Here is a 22,500-nt window from a genome sequence, read left to right on the forward strand (position 1 = left end):
ATATATATATATATATATATATATATATATATATATATATATATATATATATATATATATATATATATATATATATATATATATATATATATATATATATATATATATATATATATATATATATATATATATATATATATATATATATATATATATATATATATATATATATATATATATATATATATATATATATATATATATATATATATATATATATATATATATATATATATATATATATATATATGTATATATATATATATATATATATATATATATATATATTTATTTTTTGGTAGTGAGACCCAGAAGCTTGAAAGAAAGGACTTCTTCCAGAGGATTGTTGAGAAAGTGGATGGGGGGGGGGGAGGTTACTAAACGGTCCTTTCGAAGAGACATAGTGATAGTGTGAGATTTGTCCGGATTGAAAGACATGTTCCACGTGTTGGACCAGTTTGTGATTTTATCCAGATCTGCAGTGAGCGAAGAAGCTGCTGCTTGCCGGTCTGAGGGACGACCGATGGTACGTCAGAGGGTGGAGTCATCAGCAAAGAGATATAGAGGATTTTCCAGAGAGTTGGAGAGATCATTGATGAAAACCAGAAAAAGAACAGGGCCCAGAACGCTACCTTGAGGAACTCCAGCCTGGACAGGAAGGGGGGGGGATGAAAGAACTTCCTTTAGGGCCACACGGTGACTGCGACAGGAGAGGAAGTCTGCGAGCCATGAGTAGAGATGGCCTTGGATACCATAGGAAGAGAGTTTGGTGAGCAGGGCAGGGTGCCAGACTGTGTCAAAAGCACATGATATGTCCAGGGATACGGCTCAGATTTCATGTCTGGCATTGAGGGCTTCCATCCATTGTTGGGAGAGCAGAAGCAGCATATCCAGGGTAGAGTGACCTTGTCTGAAACCAAATTGCTGATCAGAAATCAAGCCATTGGAGAAGAGGAAGGATTTGATGTCTGAAGCGATGATGGATTCCATAAACTTGCTGATGATTGGGAGAAGGCTGATTGGTCTGTAGTTGCAGGGATCTGTTTTTGTGCAGGGCAGTGATGTTTGCTGATTTCCCCGCAGATGGCAGATGGCCTTGAGCAAATGAGAGGGTGACTAGAACAGAGAGAGGGTGAGTAAGAGCAGAATAGCAGGCTTTGAGGACACGTGGGCTGATGCCGTCTGGACCGGTTGCAGAATCTGAGTCGAGGTTTGACAGCAAGCTCTCCACATTGTCAGGAGAAAAGGCACAGAGTCCAGGGACAGTTGGGTGCGACTGAGTCAGGTGGGTAGAGAAAGTGATGGGTTTTGCACACAAGATTTAGCTGCAAACACCGAGTTTAGGCATTCAGCTTTTTCACGTGCGGTATCATCAGTGCTGCTATTTGAGGTCAGGGAGGGGATGGAGGGGGAACATACACCAGAAACAGATTTGATTAGACGCCACTAGGATTTTGAGGAGGGAGAGAGGTTTGAGAGTTCAGACTTGAGATGAGAAAGATGTTTTCTGGCTCTCCTGAGGGTAGATCCCTGGAGAACAAGTGTGGAACAAGTGTGGAAGATCCACACTTGTTCCGAGCTTTATGGAAGGAACTGAGATTGCCCTCAGTTGGGTTTGCTTTCCATGAGGCAAAGGCAAGTTGTTTCAGGACAACTGCCTCACGACAAGCTTTAGTGAACCAAGGGTGGGAGGAAGGGTAGGACAACTGAAGATGAGAGGGGATAAATCTGTGCATGAGGGAGAGCAAGTTTCTTTGAAAGAATTCCCAGGAAGAGTTGACGTTGGAGAAAGTAGCAATAGGAGACCAGTCTGTAAGTTTGAGGGCTGCTTGGAGACCCTGCCAGTCGGCTTGAGTGAAATGCCAGACTCGACGGCGGTGAGGTGGTTCTCTGATAATAGCCAGAGAGATGTCCACTTTGACAATGATGTGGTTAGAAGAACCGATTGGAGCGGAGGAAGAGCAGCAGATATTTCAGGGAAATTTGTCAAAATCAGATCCAGAAGAGATGGAGTACCATTGGTTGAGATCCGGGTCGGGAAGTTGACCGATTGAGTCAGTCCCAATGAGTCGCAGAAAGCTTTTGCTGAGGTGCCATGGCAGGTGAGAGAGGTAGCCACACCGAATCAACTGGCATGATGACAATTGAAGCGCCACATTTGAGGAAGAGAGAGTTTGGATGAGAAGATAGAAGTTGGTCCATGTTTTCAGATAGTGAGGTGAAGATGGAGTCATCACTGTGAGGTGGACGGTACAGTGCACATATAAACATGAGGTGGGAGTGGAGAGGAAGCCATAGCCAGAGTTATTCCTGGGGGTGTGGGGGAGTGAGGGCAGTGTATGGAGAGTGAGGAATGGAGTCTTTGATGAAGAGAGCAACTCCTCCACCAGGGCGAGGCTCAGGTCTGTCAAACCGGAGGAGGGAGTAACCAGGGAGAGATACTTGGGAGTCAGACACGTCTTGGGGGAGGAAAGTTTCTGGTTTGTCAGTGGCAACCTGTATGGAAAGATCTGAAAGGTTTGAGCGAAGGCCCTGGATATTTGAGGTCCATACTTTTAATGAAGAGGTAGGGGAGGAGGCTTTGAGTGCAGGGGAGAGGGGGAGGGAGGATAAGGGATGAGGGGTAGGGAAGCAGTGTTGTTGAAAGAGTGTGGGGGATTGCAGAATAGCTTGGGGAGGGGGCCGAATGAGGAGGAGAAAAGGCTCTGTGGTGCTGGGGGAGAGGGGGGACAAGAGAGGGGGAAGAAGGCAGTTGAGGATTTGAGGAGGTGGAATGAAGAGATGGAGGTGAGAGGGCAGTGGAAGGAGGCAGCTTTGTGGATGGGAGGGGGGCAACTTTGGGAAGGATGAATGGTGGGAGAAAGGTGAGGGGGGTGTTTTTGAGAGAGGTGAGAGGGAGGCTTGGAGGAAGAAGAGTGGGATGGTTGCTTTGAGAGTGAGGGGTGAGAGGAGTGAGTTGGCACTGAAGTTGGAAAAAAAGAATGGTTGATGGAAAGTGAACATTCATAGCAAACTGGGGTTTTTAAAAGTTTTAGGTCAGTTTTGCGATTAAACACATTTCTTGAGGGATGCAATAAAGGCGAATTCAGAGAATGGAGAGAAGAAACACTGTAACAGTTGGATTTTTTAGGCAAGGTATGAAGGAAAGGTGAAATTGAGAGCAGTCTGTTTAAATAGCAGAAGAGTGGTGCATTCTGATACAGTAAAGAGTACCACACGTGAGGAAGATGAAGCATTATAAGAGATCGTTTTTGTTATTATTATTAATGTTTGAGAGAGTTTTCAACAGATTAGGTCATGGAAGTGTTGTAGAAAAGTCGAGGAAGATGAAGAAGAAGAAGAATCGGAGAAAGGTCGCAGTTTTTTTGTTGTTGATTTAACATAAGAAATAGAGTGATTAGTTGGGAGGGATGGGGGACGTTAAGAAAGTTGGAAAGATAGAAATTGAAGATAATGGGGAGAAAAAACAAATAAGCACGATCATACACAGAGGGGAACAAAGGGTAGGCCTCAAGCACCCAGTAAGACAAGTTCGATGAAATCTCACAAAATAGCACGATGTTTGAAACAAAACCGAACTTGGAACACACAGTAACATGTAGGTGAGAAAATAAACAGTTCAAACGGGACAGATAACGACTGGAAACTTCACTTTGAGATCGTCAGCAGGGAGCCCCCAAGGAGACCTGCCAACGCTCCAAACCCAGAACCGGAAGTGAAATATTGCATATTTCCGATTACATATCATTATTTCCAGGGATACGCCATACCTGATCCATATTTTCCACCAAGCAAAAGGAAGTTTACCAGGCTATCAATTCACTTTTAAAAACAGCATGCTGACACAGTGCGTATGTCATGGATGACGTTTTCTTGAGTGCAGAAATGGGGAGGGAGGGGGAGGGGCAAGGAAGAGTTGTGGTTGGTATAAGCAAAAAGGTAGCACTCACCAAAACATCATGCATTATGTGTGTATATCAGTATACTGTCAACCATCATCACCAACATAGGATGAAAAACAGTCATTGCCTCATCCTATCTTTCTCCGATGAAGGGAAGAGGCCAGAAACGTCAGTGCATTTTGTGTTTTCTTCTGGTACAAAAGTTAGTCCTTTTTCTACTGTTCATCACTATCATACTCTGCCACCAATGCAGCTTGCTAGTTTTGGCTGGAATTAGCATTAATTTCTATCAATTAATTACATATGCAATGTGGTGGAAGTTTGCTCTCACTCTCTCATTCTGGCACAGCCCAAAGTCCCTTCCCTCCTCCCAACATGAATTATACATTGGAACTTTGGAGGCAAATACAATTATTTTAACAAAACTTTGTATGAGTACTTGGAAAAATATACATTTAAAAGCATCGTAAACATAAACTAAAGTGAAGTCTGGCTCACCAACGCAAATCTCCACACTCTCCCACCAAAAGCGAAGTTGGAGGGCGGAAAAATGTTCCACCAGGAATGACCCGATATCAAATTGAGTGAAACTTTTTATTCCGTTTTCACCCCTGTGTAATGAATCAAAATTTGAAGTCTTCGGTTCATCACACAGGGTTTTTGTACACCATCGAGTAGGCGAAAGGATGGTTCCTCAGTGTGTGACACCAACTGTCAAACATGGAGGATGAAGCGTGATAATCTGGGGCTCTTTTGCTGGATCCAGAGTCAGCGACTTGCACAGAGTGACTGGCACTCTGAACCAAAAGGGCGACCACAGCATTTTGCAGCACCATGCAATACCCTCTGTTCTACGCCTAGTTGGTTAGGGGTTCATCGTACAGCAAGATAACGACCAAAACATACCTCCAGGCTATGTCAGAACTACCTTAGAAGAAAACAACAAGACGGTAGGTTTTAAATCATGGAATGGCCAGCATAGTCTCCAGACTTAAACCCCATCGAGCTGGTTTGGGATGAACTGGAAAGAAGGGTGAAAGCAAAAGCAACCTACAAGTGCAACACATTTGTGGGAACTTCTGTAACAGTGTTGGGAAGAACTTTCCAAACAATATTTGATTTCCATTGTGGAAATAATCGCACAAGTAAGTTCGGCTGTTGTATCTGTAAAAGGTGGCTACTTTGATGAGACAAAATTTTAGATTAAATTTTGTTCAACAAAACGATTCCATGATTTCTTTTTTTATCTGCAATTGTTTATTTGTTCTATGCTTTAATTTCAGAGTACATTGAAACATTAAACCACTTAAATTTCAGTAACAACTGGAAAAATGGGAGTGTTCTAAAAGCTTTGACTGGTAGTGTAGTTTTTGAACGGTGCCATATTGGGGTGAAACAATCTGTGACCATGTGACGAATCGGTTTGTTTGGATATAACTGTGGCAGAGGTTAACATGGATGAGAGGTGTTGAGTTAATATTTTAATCGTGCTGTTCACCATTTAAGAGTGCTAAATGCGTGTTTCCCAATCTGCCCGTTACCGGATTTTGTCACAGGTTCTGACCACAGTGCAATCATTCATGATGTTAAACAAAAGGACGAGGGAGAAGAAATGCAATGAGGGCATGAGAATGGTGAAAGCTCTGAGCAGTACTTCTTTGGCAATAGTGCTAGTATGTAGCCGACGGTGTATCAGGAGAAAGAAGCGGCTGTGTCTCAGGGAGCGTTCAACAACTTGTAAGTGGAATTTGCTGCAGAAGATAAGGGAATTCATTTATATTTACTGGTAAATACCGATTTCTCTGGGAACGTGCTGCTGTATTAAACTCACAGGACCACTTCTTCAATCGCAGAAAGATGTCCTTTTAGAAAAGGAATTTTAATGATTAACTGGACAATAATTTTTGTCCCAAGTAAATCAATAATCAACTTTCTAACCAAGTAAATCGATTATTAGCTTTCAAACGTGACCATTTTTATTATTCTATGACAGCAGACCAAGGTATTCGGCAAACACTGATTTATTTTGAGGCAGCGGAGCACGACAGTAAGTGGACAGCAAGGAGAAACATGACATGCAGATGTTTTTTTTGTATACAGTCAATGCTCATGGAAGAGCAAGAACACTGAATGGATCAGGATGCAACAGAACAAAAGGAACAGTAAAGAGAGGGGAAACACCAAGAGGAGAGTTGAAGGACAAAATAGAGGGAGACTTGGACAAACAATGGGTGTGGGGAGGAATGAGGAGTAGGGAAGTTGTGCAGCATGTTGTCTACATGCAAACTAGGAGAAAAATAGGGTGGATAATATGGATACAGAAGCAAACTCTCAGGAAGGAAAAACTAAATTTGGAAGGTGTGGTTGGGGGTGAGAGGAGGGAGGCGGTTATCGAGGGTAGAAAAGATCATAGTTTTGAATAGGAGATGATCTGAGATGGTGCTGAATGAGTGTTGGTGACCAGTGATTTTGGAAGTTTCACCATAAGGGGTTGATGGTGAACCACATGAACCCTGCTGGATCCAAGGGAAGGCAGTAGAAAAAGGAGAGGAGAGAAAGGAGGCAGTAAAAGACAGAGAGACCACCGGCCTGTCTGCGATGGTGAAGTGATAGAGCCACAGACTCAGGTTTATCACGGGAGATACCATTAATATTATAGCCAGGGAGAGATATGAAGTGGTCATGGACGTCCCGTGGGAGGACAAATTCTGTTGAATAGATGATGTCTGGTTTATCAGTAGCGGTCTGGATTGAGAGATCCATCAGATTGGAATGGGGACCTCGGATGTATGAGGTCCACACAGCTAGGTGTTGGTCGGGGGGGGGGAGCTCTACAGAAGTTGCAGAAAGAGGGGACATGGGATGCTGGATGCCAATCGAGGGATGTCGATTTCAAATTGGTCAAACAGAAATAAAGATCACAGGATGGGAGGTAAGAATTTTTGTTGAAAGTATAGAGAAAGGTAGTGCTGCAGGTGCGGGAGAAAGATTAGTTGACCAAGCGCTTAGCTGACAGACAGTTTTGGAAAATAATATTTCTGAAGAAGAACAGTAGATTGTGGCGTAGAAGAACTACTCATGGAGTACCTTGCAGTACCCCTTGCAGAAATTTAAGTACCTTGCAGAAGAGCAGTACTTGCAGTACCCCTGATGGAGAAATAAGGGTTGTGAAGGGCTTTTAAATGGGAGAAGGTAAGAAGCGTTTATGTTCAATGAAGATTCAGTTTGGAGATACTGAGAAAGGGAGAACAAAAGAAAAGACTGCAGGTAGTACAGGCAGAAGGAAATTCAAGTGGAATGAGATCATCCTGAAGCGAAAAAGTAAACTTTTCTTTGTTTGTTTATATTTTTTGAAGCGAGGAGGAGAAATAGAGTAACGCTGAGGAGGTAGAAGGTAACATATTTGGGAAGAAAGAAACAAGACAAGGAACATGGCGACAAAACGGACGCCTCATTTTCACAGCAGCTATCCAAGGAGAAGGCTTTGAACAACATGAAAACAAGTTCGACAAATGCAGCACGAGGTACAACTTAACACGGAAGATTGGATGGAAACACAAACAGTAATACAGGGACGAAGATATCACAGTAAAACACAACAAACCCGGTTCGGAAATTTAGCTTTAACGAGGTGGAAACAGCAGCTGTAGATTAGACAAGTCTGGAGACGGCGATGGTTCACGAGGGGACGCCACGGGCAAACTGGCGGGAATCGGGGAAAAAGGTAAATGATGAAAGTTGTAGTACTCGAAGAGCACTACTTGCATTCGAAACAGTTGAAAACCCTAGGAGCTCGATGCCCAATTTATTGATTTTTTTTGACATTTTCTAAGTTCGTGACCTTGTGACCTTGACCTTGGGACGAAAATGAAAAATCGAGCTCCGTGGGGCTATGCAGGTGCCATTGGGCTAACCAAATACCGAAACCCCTGCCAGATTCGACAAACCCCCTCGGAGAAGATGTAACTTGAAACCGGCTACCCCCTAAAAACACGTGTTTTGGGCGTGGCTCCACCCATAATGGGCGCAGCACACCCATTCTCCGGAAAACACAACTAGATCATGATACAAACCTCGCACCCTATTTTTATCAAGATTGGATCAAAATCCACGGAGCTATGATCGGGACAGACAGACACACACCCATAACGAATATAGTGGTCATGGAAAAAATTCCCGAACTGTAGAGAGAATAATTGAGATGTGTATTTCATCTTTTATAACTATATATTCATTCCTCAACTTTACTCATTATGTCTACTTGTTGAAAACTTCTGTATAACCCTGAATGTGACTTCCACATAAATGATCAGTAAAAGCACCTCAGGATTGTTTTATGAATATCAAGTAAAGTACATGCCTTGGTCGCAAGCAGACGGGTGAGGTAGATTTCAGACACCATCTTGTTTCCGCGATCACATTCCTTGTGGTCTGCCTGGTCGTGGTTTTTCACCAAATGCCACAGTTTGGTCCCAGTTTCAAGGTCAGGTGTGAGCATTGGTGCACGTGATCGCAGACTGTCTGGGCTGCTGGGGTTGCGCAGCATGTTGTCTACATGCAAACATGGAGAAAAAGTCCAAAATGGGACAACAGGAAGCAGAATCACAATAACTCTCAAAACAGAACGTTTCTTTTTAATACAATAGTCATTAAATTGTAATAAGCTGGAACTAGACTAGTTTATACGAGTATTTACAAACAGCTTAACATCAAAATAATTAAGATGTATTTCATTAAAATGTTAATGTCGCAGTTCAAAAGCGAATTTTGAACAACACAATATTGTGTACAAAAATATTCAAGGACATTGATAAAGGTATCAACAAAAGACTGATGCTCATTCCCAAGCGAGTTCTAGTTTTCGGTTCCTTTGCGACCATATGCCATTTTCTCTGCTCTGAGGGCACCATTTCTGTAACTGTCTTTTAAACAGTTCTTAATTGCTGGTGTGAATTTGTTGATGCAATATATTTGTGAGTCCGTTTGAGTGCCTTCATGTGTGCTTTTGTGTTGAGTTTATCATCCTCGTGCTCTTGTGGGCCCCATTCAAGTCTATTCTTGTGCGCCCCTCCCCCCTCCCCATTTCCATTCCTCTTTTCCTGGTCATTGCCCTGCTGCCCCACTGTCGGCGCATTGCCTTTTATCCGCTCAGTAGCCTGACTCTTCAACGAGCCTCGATTTTGTAGAAAAAATAAGCTTTCTTTCTTTTTCATATACAATGTTGAGGCTCGTCTAAGAGCTAACACACAGAATGTAAAACAAGGGCAGCAGAAGACAAGAGGGGCAGGAAAGAGAAGCACAAAACAGTGTGGAACAGAAACATTCGGAGATCTGTGGAAGGGAGAGGGATGGGGCGGGGAACACAGGGTAAACAAGATGGACACTACATGGACTTTTGGGTCCTTACACGACAGTGAGTTTCAAGAAGGAAAGCAGGGAATTTGAAGGAGGTGTATCTGGGGTAGATTAACAGGGGTAGAAAAGATCATGGTTTTGGATGGGTGAAGACAAGAGATGGTGATGAACACCAGTTTTGAAGACCTGCAGGGAAGAGTGGGATTGAAGAGAGAGTGTGAACGTTTCTTCAAAAGATGGGGAAAAAGAGGAATGAAAGAGTAAAGGTGAGCAGTGATTCTTGGTTTTGGGAGTTTTACCAGAAGAGGGTTGGGTTGCTGGCGGACCTTGAGCGCCCTGGGGAAATATGGGGGAGATAGAGCGCAGACAGAGTGGAGTGGGGGGGGGGGTGGGGTGAGGCCCGAGAGGAAAAGGTAGAAGACAGAAAGAACACCAACCTGCCTGTGGTGAGAGAGTGAGAAACCCAACGACTCAGCTTCATCGCAGGAAATACCAAAGATCATAAAAGCCTTGGTTTCCATAGCGTGAAGCCAAAAAAGGTGAGAGGCAGGGAGCACCAGCCCAGAGGGGAGAGTATTACTCTATCAGGCTGCGGATAAAAGCTTGGTACATGGTCAGGAGCTCAGGTGTGCCAAGGAAGGACTTTGCACAATGGAGGATGCCAAGATGCTCTGAAGGCCAGCTTGGAGATATGGCTTTCCCAGGAAAGGTCATGGCAGATAGTGAGACCCAGAAGCTTGAATGAAAGGACTTCTCATGGTTCACGCACTACTTGAATTTCCTGGAAAATGAGATTCCATTTTCCAGTACTTGAAAGTCCTGGAAAAAAAGAAAAAAACTCCTTGAAACTCCTGTAAAATAAACCTTTGTGTGCACTGTCCCTTACATATTTCTATCCTCTTTATTTATTTATTTTTGTCAGAAAATAAGCCGACATCGGTCATTTTGCCGCCAGAGGATTGATTGACCTGGATTTGGGTTATGTTCATTGATTCTGTATGCGGTTGTAAAGTGTAGTAAAATATCAACCAATGAAAAGCATTGGAAATATATGCTCTGACAATTCATTGGCTGTTGATCGATGATGCCGCCATAATCTCCCTGTCAGTAGCATATTGACTTCAATATTGAGTAACTGCATGAACGTGTCTGTGCGGAGAAACTTTTCGGCTGCAGAACGGAGAAGCAAAATGTCCAAAGTTTGTTATTTCAACACCGTGTGGCTCAGCCATCCCGACTATCGGGATTGGCTAGAAAGGGTGTCCATCCACAAAGCAAGATGCCATGTGTGCAAGAAAGTTGGAGATATTTCGAACATGGGCGAAAGCGTGCTCAAAAGTCATGCCAAGGGAACCAAACACGTGCGCTTGATGCAGCAGACGGCGGCCGATTCCCATTCGCGAATTACAGAATTTTTTGGATCGCCGAGCACATCGGCACCAGCAGGTATCGTCATGGATATTTGTTTATGAAATAAACTATTAATCGTAAAACGCATCTGCCGTAATTAGATTTCAATGAACACGTCATGAAAAATTCCAGTTTATAAATTTGACTTTTTGTATCCAAGGGAGATAGACTGAGCACAGCTAAAATAACAGTAAAACGGGTTGTCTCCCCTTGAATGATTATGGATGATGAGTGAAATAATATCCTCATTTCTTGAACACACAAACCGTTCAATTTATTTTAATGGTACAAAACCAAGAAATAAAATAAACATTGAATGATAGGAAATTATGATTATAATATAATATAATATAATATAATTATATAAAATACTTGATTGAAAATTGTAAAACGGTAAATTATTCATAAGGTTATGATAATCATTTTTTTATCGTAGAAATTGTTGTAAAGTTTATGGCTTTGGAATCAAACAAACAGAGAAAATAAATCGTACTGATATTTAATGAAATAAAAAAAATTAAGGCACAATTTTAAAGTTGTGGTTTGAATTTAGAGAATATTTTTTTCCATTACTGATGACTGCTGATGTATTTAATAAATTGTGATATGAACTATGTTACAGTGGATCCGCAGATAGAGGTTGATGTAAGACCGGCACCAGCCAGCACAGCAACTACTGCTGCACCGAGACCAACAACAATACAGGACTTTGTCACAAATGATGAGGTGCTAAAGGCAGAGATTCTTTGGGCTTTACATGTTATAGAGTCCCACCAATCATACAGGTCATGTCAAGGTATTGGAACACTCTTTCGCAGGATGTTCCCAGATAGCGGCATTGCATCACAATTTCAATGTGCAGAAAAAGAAGGCTTCCGACTTAAACGTATTTGGTCTTGAACCGCACTTCAAAGCGCTTCTGAAACAAAAGGTTAACAGCAGTTATGTGCTACTCTGATGAGTCCTTGAATAAAAAAAAATCGGAAGAAGCAGATGGATTTTTACATCTGCATTTGGGACAATGATGAGGTAAAAATCATGATACTTGGACTCAAAGTTTGTCGGCCATTGTACTGCTGATGACATGATGGAGGGTTTAAATCCACGCAACCTGATGCAGATCAGCATGGACGGGCCCAGCGTGAATTGGAAGTTCCATCGCAGCATGCAATCACAAATGGAGACAAATTACGGGAAATCCTTGATGGATGTAGGCTCATGTGGACTGCACATCCTCCATGGTGCATTTCAGACCGGCGTGGAGAAGTCGGTGATAGGAATTTCTTCACTTTTAAGGGCCCTATACACCCTGTTTCGTGACTCACCTGTGCGTAGAGAGGACTATCTTCGTGTCACAGATGGCACCAAGCTACCGCTAAAAGTATGTTTGCAAGTATGTTGGAGAAGTGAGAAAATAATCAGTTCCTAACCCCGACAACCAGTCCTTTTCCACTGTGAAAAAATTTGTTCAAACTCCCCTCACGCTGGCAAGATTGAAATTCTTTGCCGTATGCCAGGAAATTTCGCCATTCCTGACAACCTGTCAAGATAATCGGCCCTTGTTGCCTTTTATTTCACTTGATTTGCATGAGTTGATACTAAGTTAACTTCAGAGATTTGTAAAGCACTCAGTCACAGAACCTCTCACACCTGTAAAGCTGGCGTCGTTTGATGTAAGAAAAGATGACAACTACGCCGATCTGTCCAAGATTGACATTGGACTGGCAGCTGACAAAGCTCTGAAAAAAGCTGTTCGCTCCAAGAAAGCATCCGATAGAGCAGTTTTCTAGTTTCGCAATGAATGCAGACGGCTTCTTGTGGAATTAGTGTCAAAGCTGATTGAAAAGGCACCAATCAAACATGCCCTTGCCAGACACTTAGCATGTTTGGACCCAAGACATTTCAACGAAAAGGAAGTAGCCATCCATTACATATGCAGAACAGTGAGTGCCCTTTGTAACGCCAAGTGGATAACACCAGAAAATGGCGATGAGACTGTCTGCCAGTACTCAAGATACCTGACTGACACTTCAATCAAACACGCACACTTCGATCGAAAGAAAGATCGCCTCGACCATCTGTGGCATGCAGACATTGCAAAAAAGCCGGAGTTCAGTATTCTGTGGGTAGGTTGTGAGACAACTTTTGCAACTGTCCCATGGACAGGCTACAGTTGAAAGGGACTTCTCGATAAACAAAGAAATTGAGGTGGAAAATCTGAGAGACGAGTCCTTAATTGCCCAGAGAGTAATTAATCTGTGATCATCTTCACAATGTGGGAGGGTTGCAGAAAGTTGAACTCGACAAGAAGCTGCTATTGTCTGCAAGTGCTGCATGAAGGAAGTACCAAGATTACTTGGATGAGCAGAAGCGAAATAAACAGCTGGCCTCTGTCTCGGACAGAAAACGAAAGATAGAAGAAGAATTATCAGACTTAAAATCAAGCTAAAAAGACTCAAAACAGACATTGACTCTGCAAAAAACGGCAGACGAGTTTTCATTGAGAGCAGAAAGAGAGAGATTTGTCATTTGTTCGTAAAGCTAACAGTTTGAGAGAGTCCTCCAAAAAGAAAGGAAAATAATTGATAGAGTGAGAGAAACTTGTGGTAGAAAAGGTTAGGCTTCTGAGAAACCTGTAAATGCTTATGGCACTTCCGGATGACATGCGAGTCAGTTCAACAAAGGTGACTTATTGATAACAAGTGACATTAAATGCAAAAACTTCTGAGAAAGTATGCAAAAAGTATTTTCTTCACAGATTTATAAATATACCGTAAAATTCGGACTATTATCCGCAACTGTTTCCCTCAACTTCAACCTCTGCAGCTAAAATAACGATGTGGCTTGTTTATGGATTTTTCCGATGTTGCGGGTTTTCCCGATGACGCGTTCAGGCCAAATCAAGTTGTTGTCGTTAGTCTCCAGTCTATGTTTAGATTCACATTAGGTTTCAAAACTGGTTTTGACTCTTCGTGAATACAAAACTCACTGTAAAAGTGTGCTAGTGATAACTGTTTACGGTTTTTTCCTCCAAATTTACACACGGCCTTTACACACACGAAACATTCAGTTAATCGCCCTTGCACAGACAACTTCCATCATGCCGAAAATACGACGCAATGCTTACGATGCAACTTTCAAATTGAAGGCGATCGAACTTGCTATTGAAAAGGGAAACCGAGCTGCTGCCTATGAACTTGGAGTGAATGAATCCATGATCAGACGTTGGAGAAAGCAGAGGAGCGAACTTTCTTGGGGCAAAAAGTCAACAAAGGCTTTCAGAGGTAGGAAATGCCGATGGCCCGAACTGGAAGCGAACTTGAAGACTGGGTTAACACACAGACAGTGGATGGTCAGGGTGTTTCTACTGTTCAGATTACTCAAAGCAAGATCGATCGCTGCATAAAAGAAAATAGAAGAATTTCAGGGCGGGCAGTCATGGTGTTTCAGATTTATGAAAAGCAAAGGTCTGTCAGAGCACGAACGACTCTCTGCCAACAACTGCCTCCTGACTTTGAAGAAAAAAAATTGCAGACTTTCGGAACTACACGCAGGAGAAAATAGCAGAGAACTTCATTGCTCCCCAGGACATAATTAATATGGATGAGGTCCCTCTGACCTTTGATCTACCTCTCAATCGGACTGTAAACAAAAAAGGCGAATCGTCCATCTGTTTAAAAACAACTGGTCACGAGAAAACCAATTTTACTTGCGTCCTGAGCTGCACGGCACCCGGAGAAAAACTTCCACCAATGGTCATATTTAAACGCGTTATGTTGCCAAAGGAGAAGTTTCCAAAAGGAATCGTTATTAAAGTGAATAAGAAAGGGTGAATGTATGAAACGCAAATGAAAACGTGGCTCACTGAGTGCTACGGCAAGCGACCGGGAGGGTTCTTCCACCGAAACAAGGCCATGTTGGTTTTGGACAGCATGAAGGCCCACATTACTGATAACGTAAAAGAAGCAATCAGATCGACTAACTCCATCCGAGCAGTGATCCCAGGTGGCACGACCAAATATCTTCAACCTCTTGATATCAGTGTTAATCGTGCTTTCAAAGTAGCACTGCGTGCCGAATGGGAAACATGGATGACCAGTGGCGAAAAATCTTTCACCAAAACTGGACGTATGCGACGAGCAAGCTTCGCGGAGGTCTGTCAATGGATTTTGACAGCGTGGGGAAAAGTAAAAAATCTACGATCGTCAACAGCTTTCGCAAAGCTGAACTCTTGTATGGAGCAGACGACAGAGAAGCCACCAGCTCCAGCCAGCAAGACTCGGATTCATCCGACAGTGAAAAAGAGGCCGGGGTCAGCGATGCAGCCATAGCAGAAGAAGCTGTGCTTCTGTTGTTCAACTCCGACACTGAAGACGAAGCTTTCAGTGGCTTCAGTGGAAATGATGACGACGACGAATAAATGTGACTACCGTTATTTTTTGATTGTGTATTATTGTGTATCTTTGGTGTGGCTGTATTTTTATTTTTGTGTTGCTTTGTCACTGAATTTGTGCTTTGCGCGCATCTGACAAGTTTCTGTGGCTGTCGAGTTTCTCACTTTTTGTGGCTAATTTTTGGATGTTTTTGCGCTTGATTTTTTTTTTTTTGTGCAACATTTGCGGCTTATAAACCAGTGCGGCTTGTGTGTGTTTAAATTCCAGATTTTTTTTTAATTCAGGGGATGCGGCTTATATAACGATGCGCTCAATGGTCTGAATTTTACAGTATACATTTTCTTGTCTCATACGATAAAACAGTGTTGTGTGAAATTGCCTTTAAATATTGCAGCTTAATTGCGGCTTTTAAGATAAGTATGAAAAAGTGTTTTGTTTTTCCAAAGATTTGTAGTTTTTTAATTAATATATGTTTTCATGTTTCATGCAGTAAAACAGTATTGTGTGTAATTGCCTTTTAAGTTTACATATTGCAGTTCAATCAGGACTTTTAAGATATGTACATTGTACATGTATCTGTAAATGCTTGTTACTGCAAAAGTGTTTTGTTTTGTTGGCAAAGATTTATATATGTTTTATGTTTCATACAGTAAAACAGTATTGGGCGAAATTGCCTTTACTTACATGTATTGCAGTTTAATCATGAAAACAATTAATAAAAAAGGACACATTATAGAATTTCGTGCGTTTCTTCAATCAATAAATTGTTGAACACAAGGTATAACATAAGCATTATGTTTCCTTGAAAATGACAATTTGTCCTGGAAAACTGGAAAACTCCTGGAATTTCATTCAGTCAGGACTGTACGGACCCTACTTCTTCAATAGGATTGTTGAGAAAGTAGATGGGGGTGGGGGGGGGGGGTTCCAGATGGTCCTTTTGGAGAGACATAGTGAGATTTGTCAGGATTGAAAGACATGTTCCAATTGTTGGACCAGCTTGTGATTTAATGAAGATCTGCAGTCAAGAGGCTGCTGTGTGCAATTCTGAGGGATGACATGGTACAACAGATGGTGGAGTCATCAGCAAAGCGATAAAGAGGATTTTCCAGAGTCGGAGAGATCATTGATGAAAACCATAAAAAGCACAGGGCCCACAATGCTGCCTTGAGGATCTCCAGCCTGGACAGGATGAGGTCATGAGAGAATACCATTAACAGCCACACGTTGACTGCACCAGGAGAAAAACCTTCCAGATTAATCCAAATTATAAAACAGAAATGCTCGTTTTTGTTTGCGAAATCCTTCTCAAGCGTTTAGCTGGTATGGATCAAACTTGGCTTTTTGGCGAGCATACGCAAAGGCTCCTCAGGAAGGAGGTGGGGGGGGGGTGGCTTTGAAGAGGTCAGCATCACAATCTCCCAGGTGGTGTTCATAAAGTCAGTTAAATTGTCACAGTCACAAGGGTGTGTTGTGCATCTGCAGAAACAGACTCTGAGTACCAAAAACATTAATCTACAGGGTGACCCCCCAAAAGCCCAGGAAAAGTTTAATAACCTTCCTATAATCCAATAAAACTTAACAAAATTGCGGATCAAATTATTCACTTATAGTTAATATATCACTGAAAATATCAGCTGTCTTCAAATAAATTTGACAATTTTACAATGAAATTACTGATGACGTCGATGTTTGATGATATGCTCCAAATAGGCACCACTCTGCTCAATGCAGAGGGGAACACATCGAGCAAAGTTTTTGAAAACTTGTATGCACTCGTATCAGAATTCTCAAGTTCTCTTTGCTGATGTTGAGCTTTTGACAATGGTGTCGAAGAGATTTCTTGGGATTGCGGGCGACTGAGTCAGCAATGGCAGCAATATTCTCGGGTGACCTTCCTGATTTTGGTCAGCCAGAGTGGCCTTCTCTGTTTGGTGAATGCATATTCAAGACTGTGCCATGCTGTCAAAATTTTTTCACAAACCTTTGAATTTGAGACTTGCTGGGTGTTTTCCTTGTTGCAAAATGTGCGCAGAACAGGAGCCATGTCTGTAAGAAAGAATCTGTCCGCAGATGGTTTTCTACAGAAAATGACTTTCCTTCAGGTGTCCACAACATGGCATGTGAATGTCACAGATTCAAGAAACTTGGCAGATACACTCTCCCTTAACTCACTTCAGACCTCCTGAAAAATGAGAGATTGAATGAAAACTGTGAAGGATATTGACCTTTCCCAGGGCCCACTTTTTCGGGGTCACCCTGTACAATGTTCAATAAACGAAAAGTATCCAGAGTGGTAAAAGATAAAAGACTCATAATTCCAGCAAGATACACACACAAAAAAAAAATCAAAGAAGAGGTCAGATTTAAATGCATTGGAAAGGGAGCATGGCACCTGATTTAACCTCTTTTGGGAATAGCTACACAATAAAATATATTCCAATACGTAATGTCTCCTACAATTTCACCTCAATGTCCCACACAGCATACAGTTACATCTGCTTGTCTTTACAATACCGAGTACACATACCATATTTGTTGATAGCTGTGCGGCAGATGATCGAATTGGTGGAGTTGTAAGTGGACATTTGCTTGGGTACAAGAGCCACTGTTGCACCCTCAATCACCTGAAGGGGATCATTGATAAATATAATGAAGGTAAGGTTAGGGAAGTTGTAGATTGTCAGCTTCTTTATCTGCTGACCATTTCCATCATAATGAGAGAATAATAGTGGAGGACAAAGGGAGGTTTGTGAGACATCCATGGAGGATTCCTTGGAATGATAAATGAAAGGTTAGTACAAAGCTTATGCAAAAAAACACTCAGATTGAGCTGAACGAAAACTGAATCTTCGTTTGTTAAAATGACAAAATATTTCTGAGCAGTGATAGAAGGAATTAAAGGTGGAAAATAAAAAAAATGAGAAAGGTAAGACAGCAAAATAAACTTAATAAAAATAGAAAGAATAATGGCCAACACATCTACATGTATTTCCCACGACCTGCATATCATTAGCATGATGAACAGATCAACTACTCATGGAAGGCAGAATTCAAATGGGAAAACACCACCATAATGAAGTAGCCTGTATTTATTTACAACTAAAATGTTCGCCAGTCTACCAGTCAGCCATCTTTAATCAGATTGCAAAATAAAGTGAGGTGCAAGTTTATGCTATCGTGTACTGTGCTTGTGCCAGGTTTGAACAAAATCGGGCAAAGCATGTGCGACAAATGGGTGGGGACATGTTTAACTAAATGGCTGTCGGTTGGCCATCTTGGAGATGATCTCAAAGAAAAATGAGGGGCATATGTCAGCCATCATTCATTATCTGTCTGCCAAGTTTGAACAAGATCAGTAAATGCATGTCCGAGAAATGGTTGAGGACGCGTTCAACATCGGGTATTTTTTTTACAACTAAAATGCCCGCCAGTCGGCCATCTTGGATCTGATCCCGAATCAAGATGATGTGCTTATGTAAGCCATCATTCATTATTCATGTGCAAGTTTGAACAAGATTGGGAAATGCATTTCCGAAAAATGGTTGAGAAAACTAACAACGCCTGTGGGGTTTTTTTCCCCGCCATTTTTCCCCGCGCTTGGTGTGAAGGGGAGGGTGGGGCAGCTCGTCCCGATTGGTGGACCGCGCGGTGTGACGCGGACGGGAGTGAGGAACGCCCCTTTTTGGGAGGCTCCCAGAGAGGGGGTGGAGCCCGAAATGGAGCGGAGCGAAGGGCGGAGCCCCGCTCAATAAGGACGGACACGGGCGGGGCGCGTTCTCTTCTCTTCTTCGCCCCTTGGGGAATGCGTTCCTTCCTCTTGGATATCTCTTTGGTCCTCCCGTATGCTCTCTCCTCGTGACGGTTGATCCGCAAACCAACTCGTGTTCCCTTCCTCCTCGTTCGTTCCCGCGCTCGTGGCCCGGCGAGGCCTATTGGTGGGAGACGCGGACGGAGGGTGCCGCAGGCGGCCTGAGGTGGACCTGCGAGAGCGGACACGGAGAGTGCCGGAGACGGTTCACTGGCCGCAACAAGGGAGGTTCTTCTTTTCTTTGGGCTTTTGTATGAGTGTTTGTGGCGCCAGTCCGACAAGTAAAACTGATTAAGTGCTTGTACATTGCTTCAGTCGGTCGTATTACTTTTGCTTCTATTTGCCTGTACATACGTGCATGATTGTTGCTGACTGGAAATACGTGCTTCCGTGTGTCACGCATTAAATGTGCTTGTCCAATTGTTCCCCCATTTCGCTTCGTCCTTTCCTTTGTTGAATCTCCATCTTGCATCACGTAAGGGATTGATAGTTGGTTTAAAACACCCGGTAACTAATCTGAACCGTCAAGGTCGACGATAACTCCGCTCGGTTATCCCTGTAGCACGGAACGAGCCGCTTAAGTGGTTCGTGTCCGGAGTCGACCTGTGGCGTGGTACAACCCCTCGGTAGGTTACCCGTGAGAGTACTTAGGTATATCGAGTTTCGGCGATTCACCCTATTTCGCGCGGGTAGAATGCGGACTGGGTTGTGGTGAGGTTAAACCCCCAGCCATGACTAGCTCCTTGGCGATAGTTCCAAGAGGGTCACGACTGAATTGTCCGTTCCGGTGGGCGACGCAGTCGCCATTCGAGTCAAGCGGCTGATCGCATGCCGGACGGGCCAGAATTCGCAACACACACACACACACACACACACACACACACACACACACACACACACACACACACACACACACACACACACACACACACACACACACACACACACACACACACACACACACACACACACACACACAACGTAGCTATTTCTGGTGGTCAGGCTGGACCGTGGTGTGGACGCAACTGTCGCTGGATCGGCATCGGACGAGCTGGCCTTGCTCTCGTCAGGGGGGGCAGGAGAAACCGTGGTGCTGTCGACCTCCTGGTCTTGGCCCAAGTCCGCTCACAGCCGCCAGGGAACCAGTTCTGGCGCCAAGTTGCGAGCAGGAGAGGGAGGCAGGTCCACCCGCCGTTCGACCCCGTACTCCGAGTCAGCAGAACCCCAGAACCAACCAAGGTGAGGCACGAGGCTCAGCAAGGCTCCAAGATACGATGAAGAACATGATCGACTCAGCACAACAACAAGGACGCTCTCTGCCGCCACAGGGAACCACACCAAAAAAACACGATCTTTTGGTTGTAATCTTCTTCCTCTCCCTTTTCGACCCCGAACAGAACCTTTTTATCCTTCTGTCCTCGTCACTCCCAATCGAGCCGTTTATTGGCCCACCGCCATCGCCTTCCGCCAATCGTGATCACGGGGCGGAGCCATCCGCTGCACTGTCCTGTGACGTCATGGCCAGTCTTCAGAGAATACCAAAAGGGGTTTACGCAGACACACTTACCCTATCCCGTGTCCCTATCTAATTACGTGACATTTATCATTTCCCCCTTGAAGAAATGAACATTTACTAGACAACTTATCACCACTGAATTGCTACTTATTACATTGAGATCCTGGTAAACTCGAACAGCATGGCATACCTAATTAAACATCCTAATTACCCTTTGAATGCATACCCCCCCCTCAAACGTAACATTGCCCCCTCCTCTGGTACCGCAGCTCCTGCAAGGTACATCACAGGCGCTACCGTACCAGCCTTAACACTTACTGATTCACACCTAATTAACCTAACGAAATAAAGTAGGAGGGGCAATGGACAGCGAGTCGCAGCTAACTTACCTATCCTGCTTAATGTACTACCCCCTTATGGCCTTATCCTCGCCTAAACAATCATTGGTTTTTTTTTTGGTTTTTTTTAATCACATGAGAGCACTGAGCGAAGTTGCACTCCATCCTCCGGATCATCGCTCTTGCCCATCCCTCTTCCAGTGATCTGGGGAGGGGAAACAAAAGGTTCCACAAAAATACAACACTTATACATTACATTCCTACTCTAAGCCTTAACGACACTATTCACAGGATATTTACACTTGACCGCCTCCCCCAGTGGATGCTAATAGACCCAGCGTTACCTGGGGAGCCAATTTTCAAATTTGCTTGCCCCAAAATTATGCGGACATCATGCCCTTGCTGCACATGTCAAGTTGTGCAGGATCGAGTGGGACTCACACATCTTCACAACACTCACACCATGCTCATCATCACATTTCTAGGTCATGGCCCCCATTTTCAATAATTGCAGGCTGAATCCCGTCGTGGCCGTGGGGTGGGTTACCACAAGATGATGGGGGCATCTCAGGTGCAACCATGCCCACAGGTAAGCTTCAGTCCAACCCGGACGTTTCTCCGCCCCACTCCCTTTGATTCCCTCCCCCCTGATAGCCATCAGCTCTAATCCCGTACAACACTCTGGAAGGGGTCTCACTGGCTCCTCTGGCCTTCCTGGGTCGCCAAGGTCCTACCCGCCTTGGTCGCCCAACCAGACCCTCTCCCAGTTGCCTCCAGACACTGTCACCATTAGCCACCAGGTGGTGAATCTCCTTGAAGGGGGTCGCAATTCATGCTCACCGTGAGCTTCAGCAATCCCTGTGGACAAGCACATCATCCCCACCCACAAAACCCACATGACTCCCCCACCCCATCGGCCTTACATGTGACACCTGCATTTCTAACACTTCACCGACCATGACCTTCCCTGTTACCACACCATGCCCAATAAAAAAACAATGTGTGCACCATACATTTCACTTCTTAACTTAAAACAACTCACACAGCACTTCTCACCCGATCCACGCACCAGCCATTGGACAGCCACTTGTGCCCGCTTTGTTACCAATTACCCACTGTCCCGATTGTCACTCTAAAACCCAGCAGAACTTACAAACACAAGCCAATTTTCCCACAATTAATTTTTTTTTTTTTTAAACCAAAGGAGGCACTTCGCCACTATCTCAGCAGCCGAGCATGGCCGTATATGCTCAGCCCAATCTAGTCTCCCCGACCCCCGACAGTGATCTCCGGACCCGACCTATGAAAGGGCATCTCGGATAGACCTGGCGGTTCAACAGGAGGATTCACCCTCTCCGAGTCTAAAAGTCTATTGGAGGGTCCCTCCATCGCCGGGTACCGGCAATATCGTTGCATGTGTCCTCTTCGCCCGCACCGGAAACAACTCCCCATAAAAGGCCCCCGTGAGTATCGGTGAAATGTCTCTTGCGGTTCCGGACCCCCTCGGCCATAATCAAATTGCTCTTTTGGCTGGGCTGGACCCCGCCGCTTTGGCGCATCAACTACCGAATTACCCCTTATCAAACTTGACAGTTTCTGGCAAATTTCCTGACACATTTGGGTAATGCCAATTTCTCCCAGCCCCCTCCCTGATCCTGAATCTCCGCCTGTCGGATCGTCACCGATGGCCTCTCGGGCACCCGACCCGGCCGACTCCCCGAGGCCAGCCTGGCCGCGCACTCGGCCGCTCGGTGCACGGTGGGTGGATCCTGTA

At 43.9% G+C, this 22,500-nt stretch overlaps 1 protein-coding gene across 7 annotated transcripts in view; it reads right to left on the minus strand.

Annotated features, from left to right (window-relative positions):
• Positions 1–22,500, minus strand: part of LOC147019454 (plexin-A4-like) — a 537,201-nt gene that overhangs the window by 29,096 nt on the left and 485,605 nt on the right. For all 7 annotated transcript variants that reach the window (XM_085893965.1, XM_085893967.1, XM_085893963.1 and 4 more), the window contains 2 exons: positions 17,592–17,688; positions 8,263–8,453 (listed from right to left, as the gene is read on the minus strand). In XM_085893965.1, the coding sequence (XP_085750091.1) occupies positions 8,263–8,453; positions 17,592–17,688 (288 nt within the window). The remainder of the gene's footprint in view (positions 1–8,262; positions 8,454–17,591; positions 17,689–22,500) is intronic.

This window comes from Eptatretus burgeri, chromosome 9 (genome assembly GCF_056783735.1).
Source record: "Eptatretus burgeri isolate ZD-2024b chromosome 9, Ebu_testis_v1, whole genome shotgun sequence".
In the NCBI taxonomy this organism is placed as follows: domain Eukaryota; kingdom Metazoa; phylum Chordata; class Myxini; order Myxiniformes; family Myxinidae; genus Eptatretus; species Eptatretus burgeri.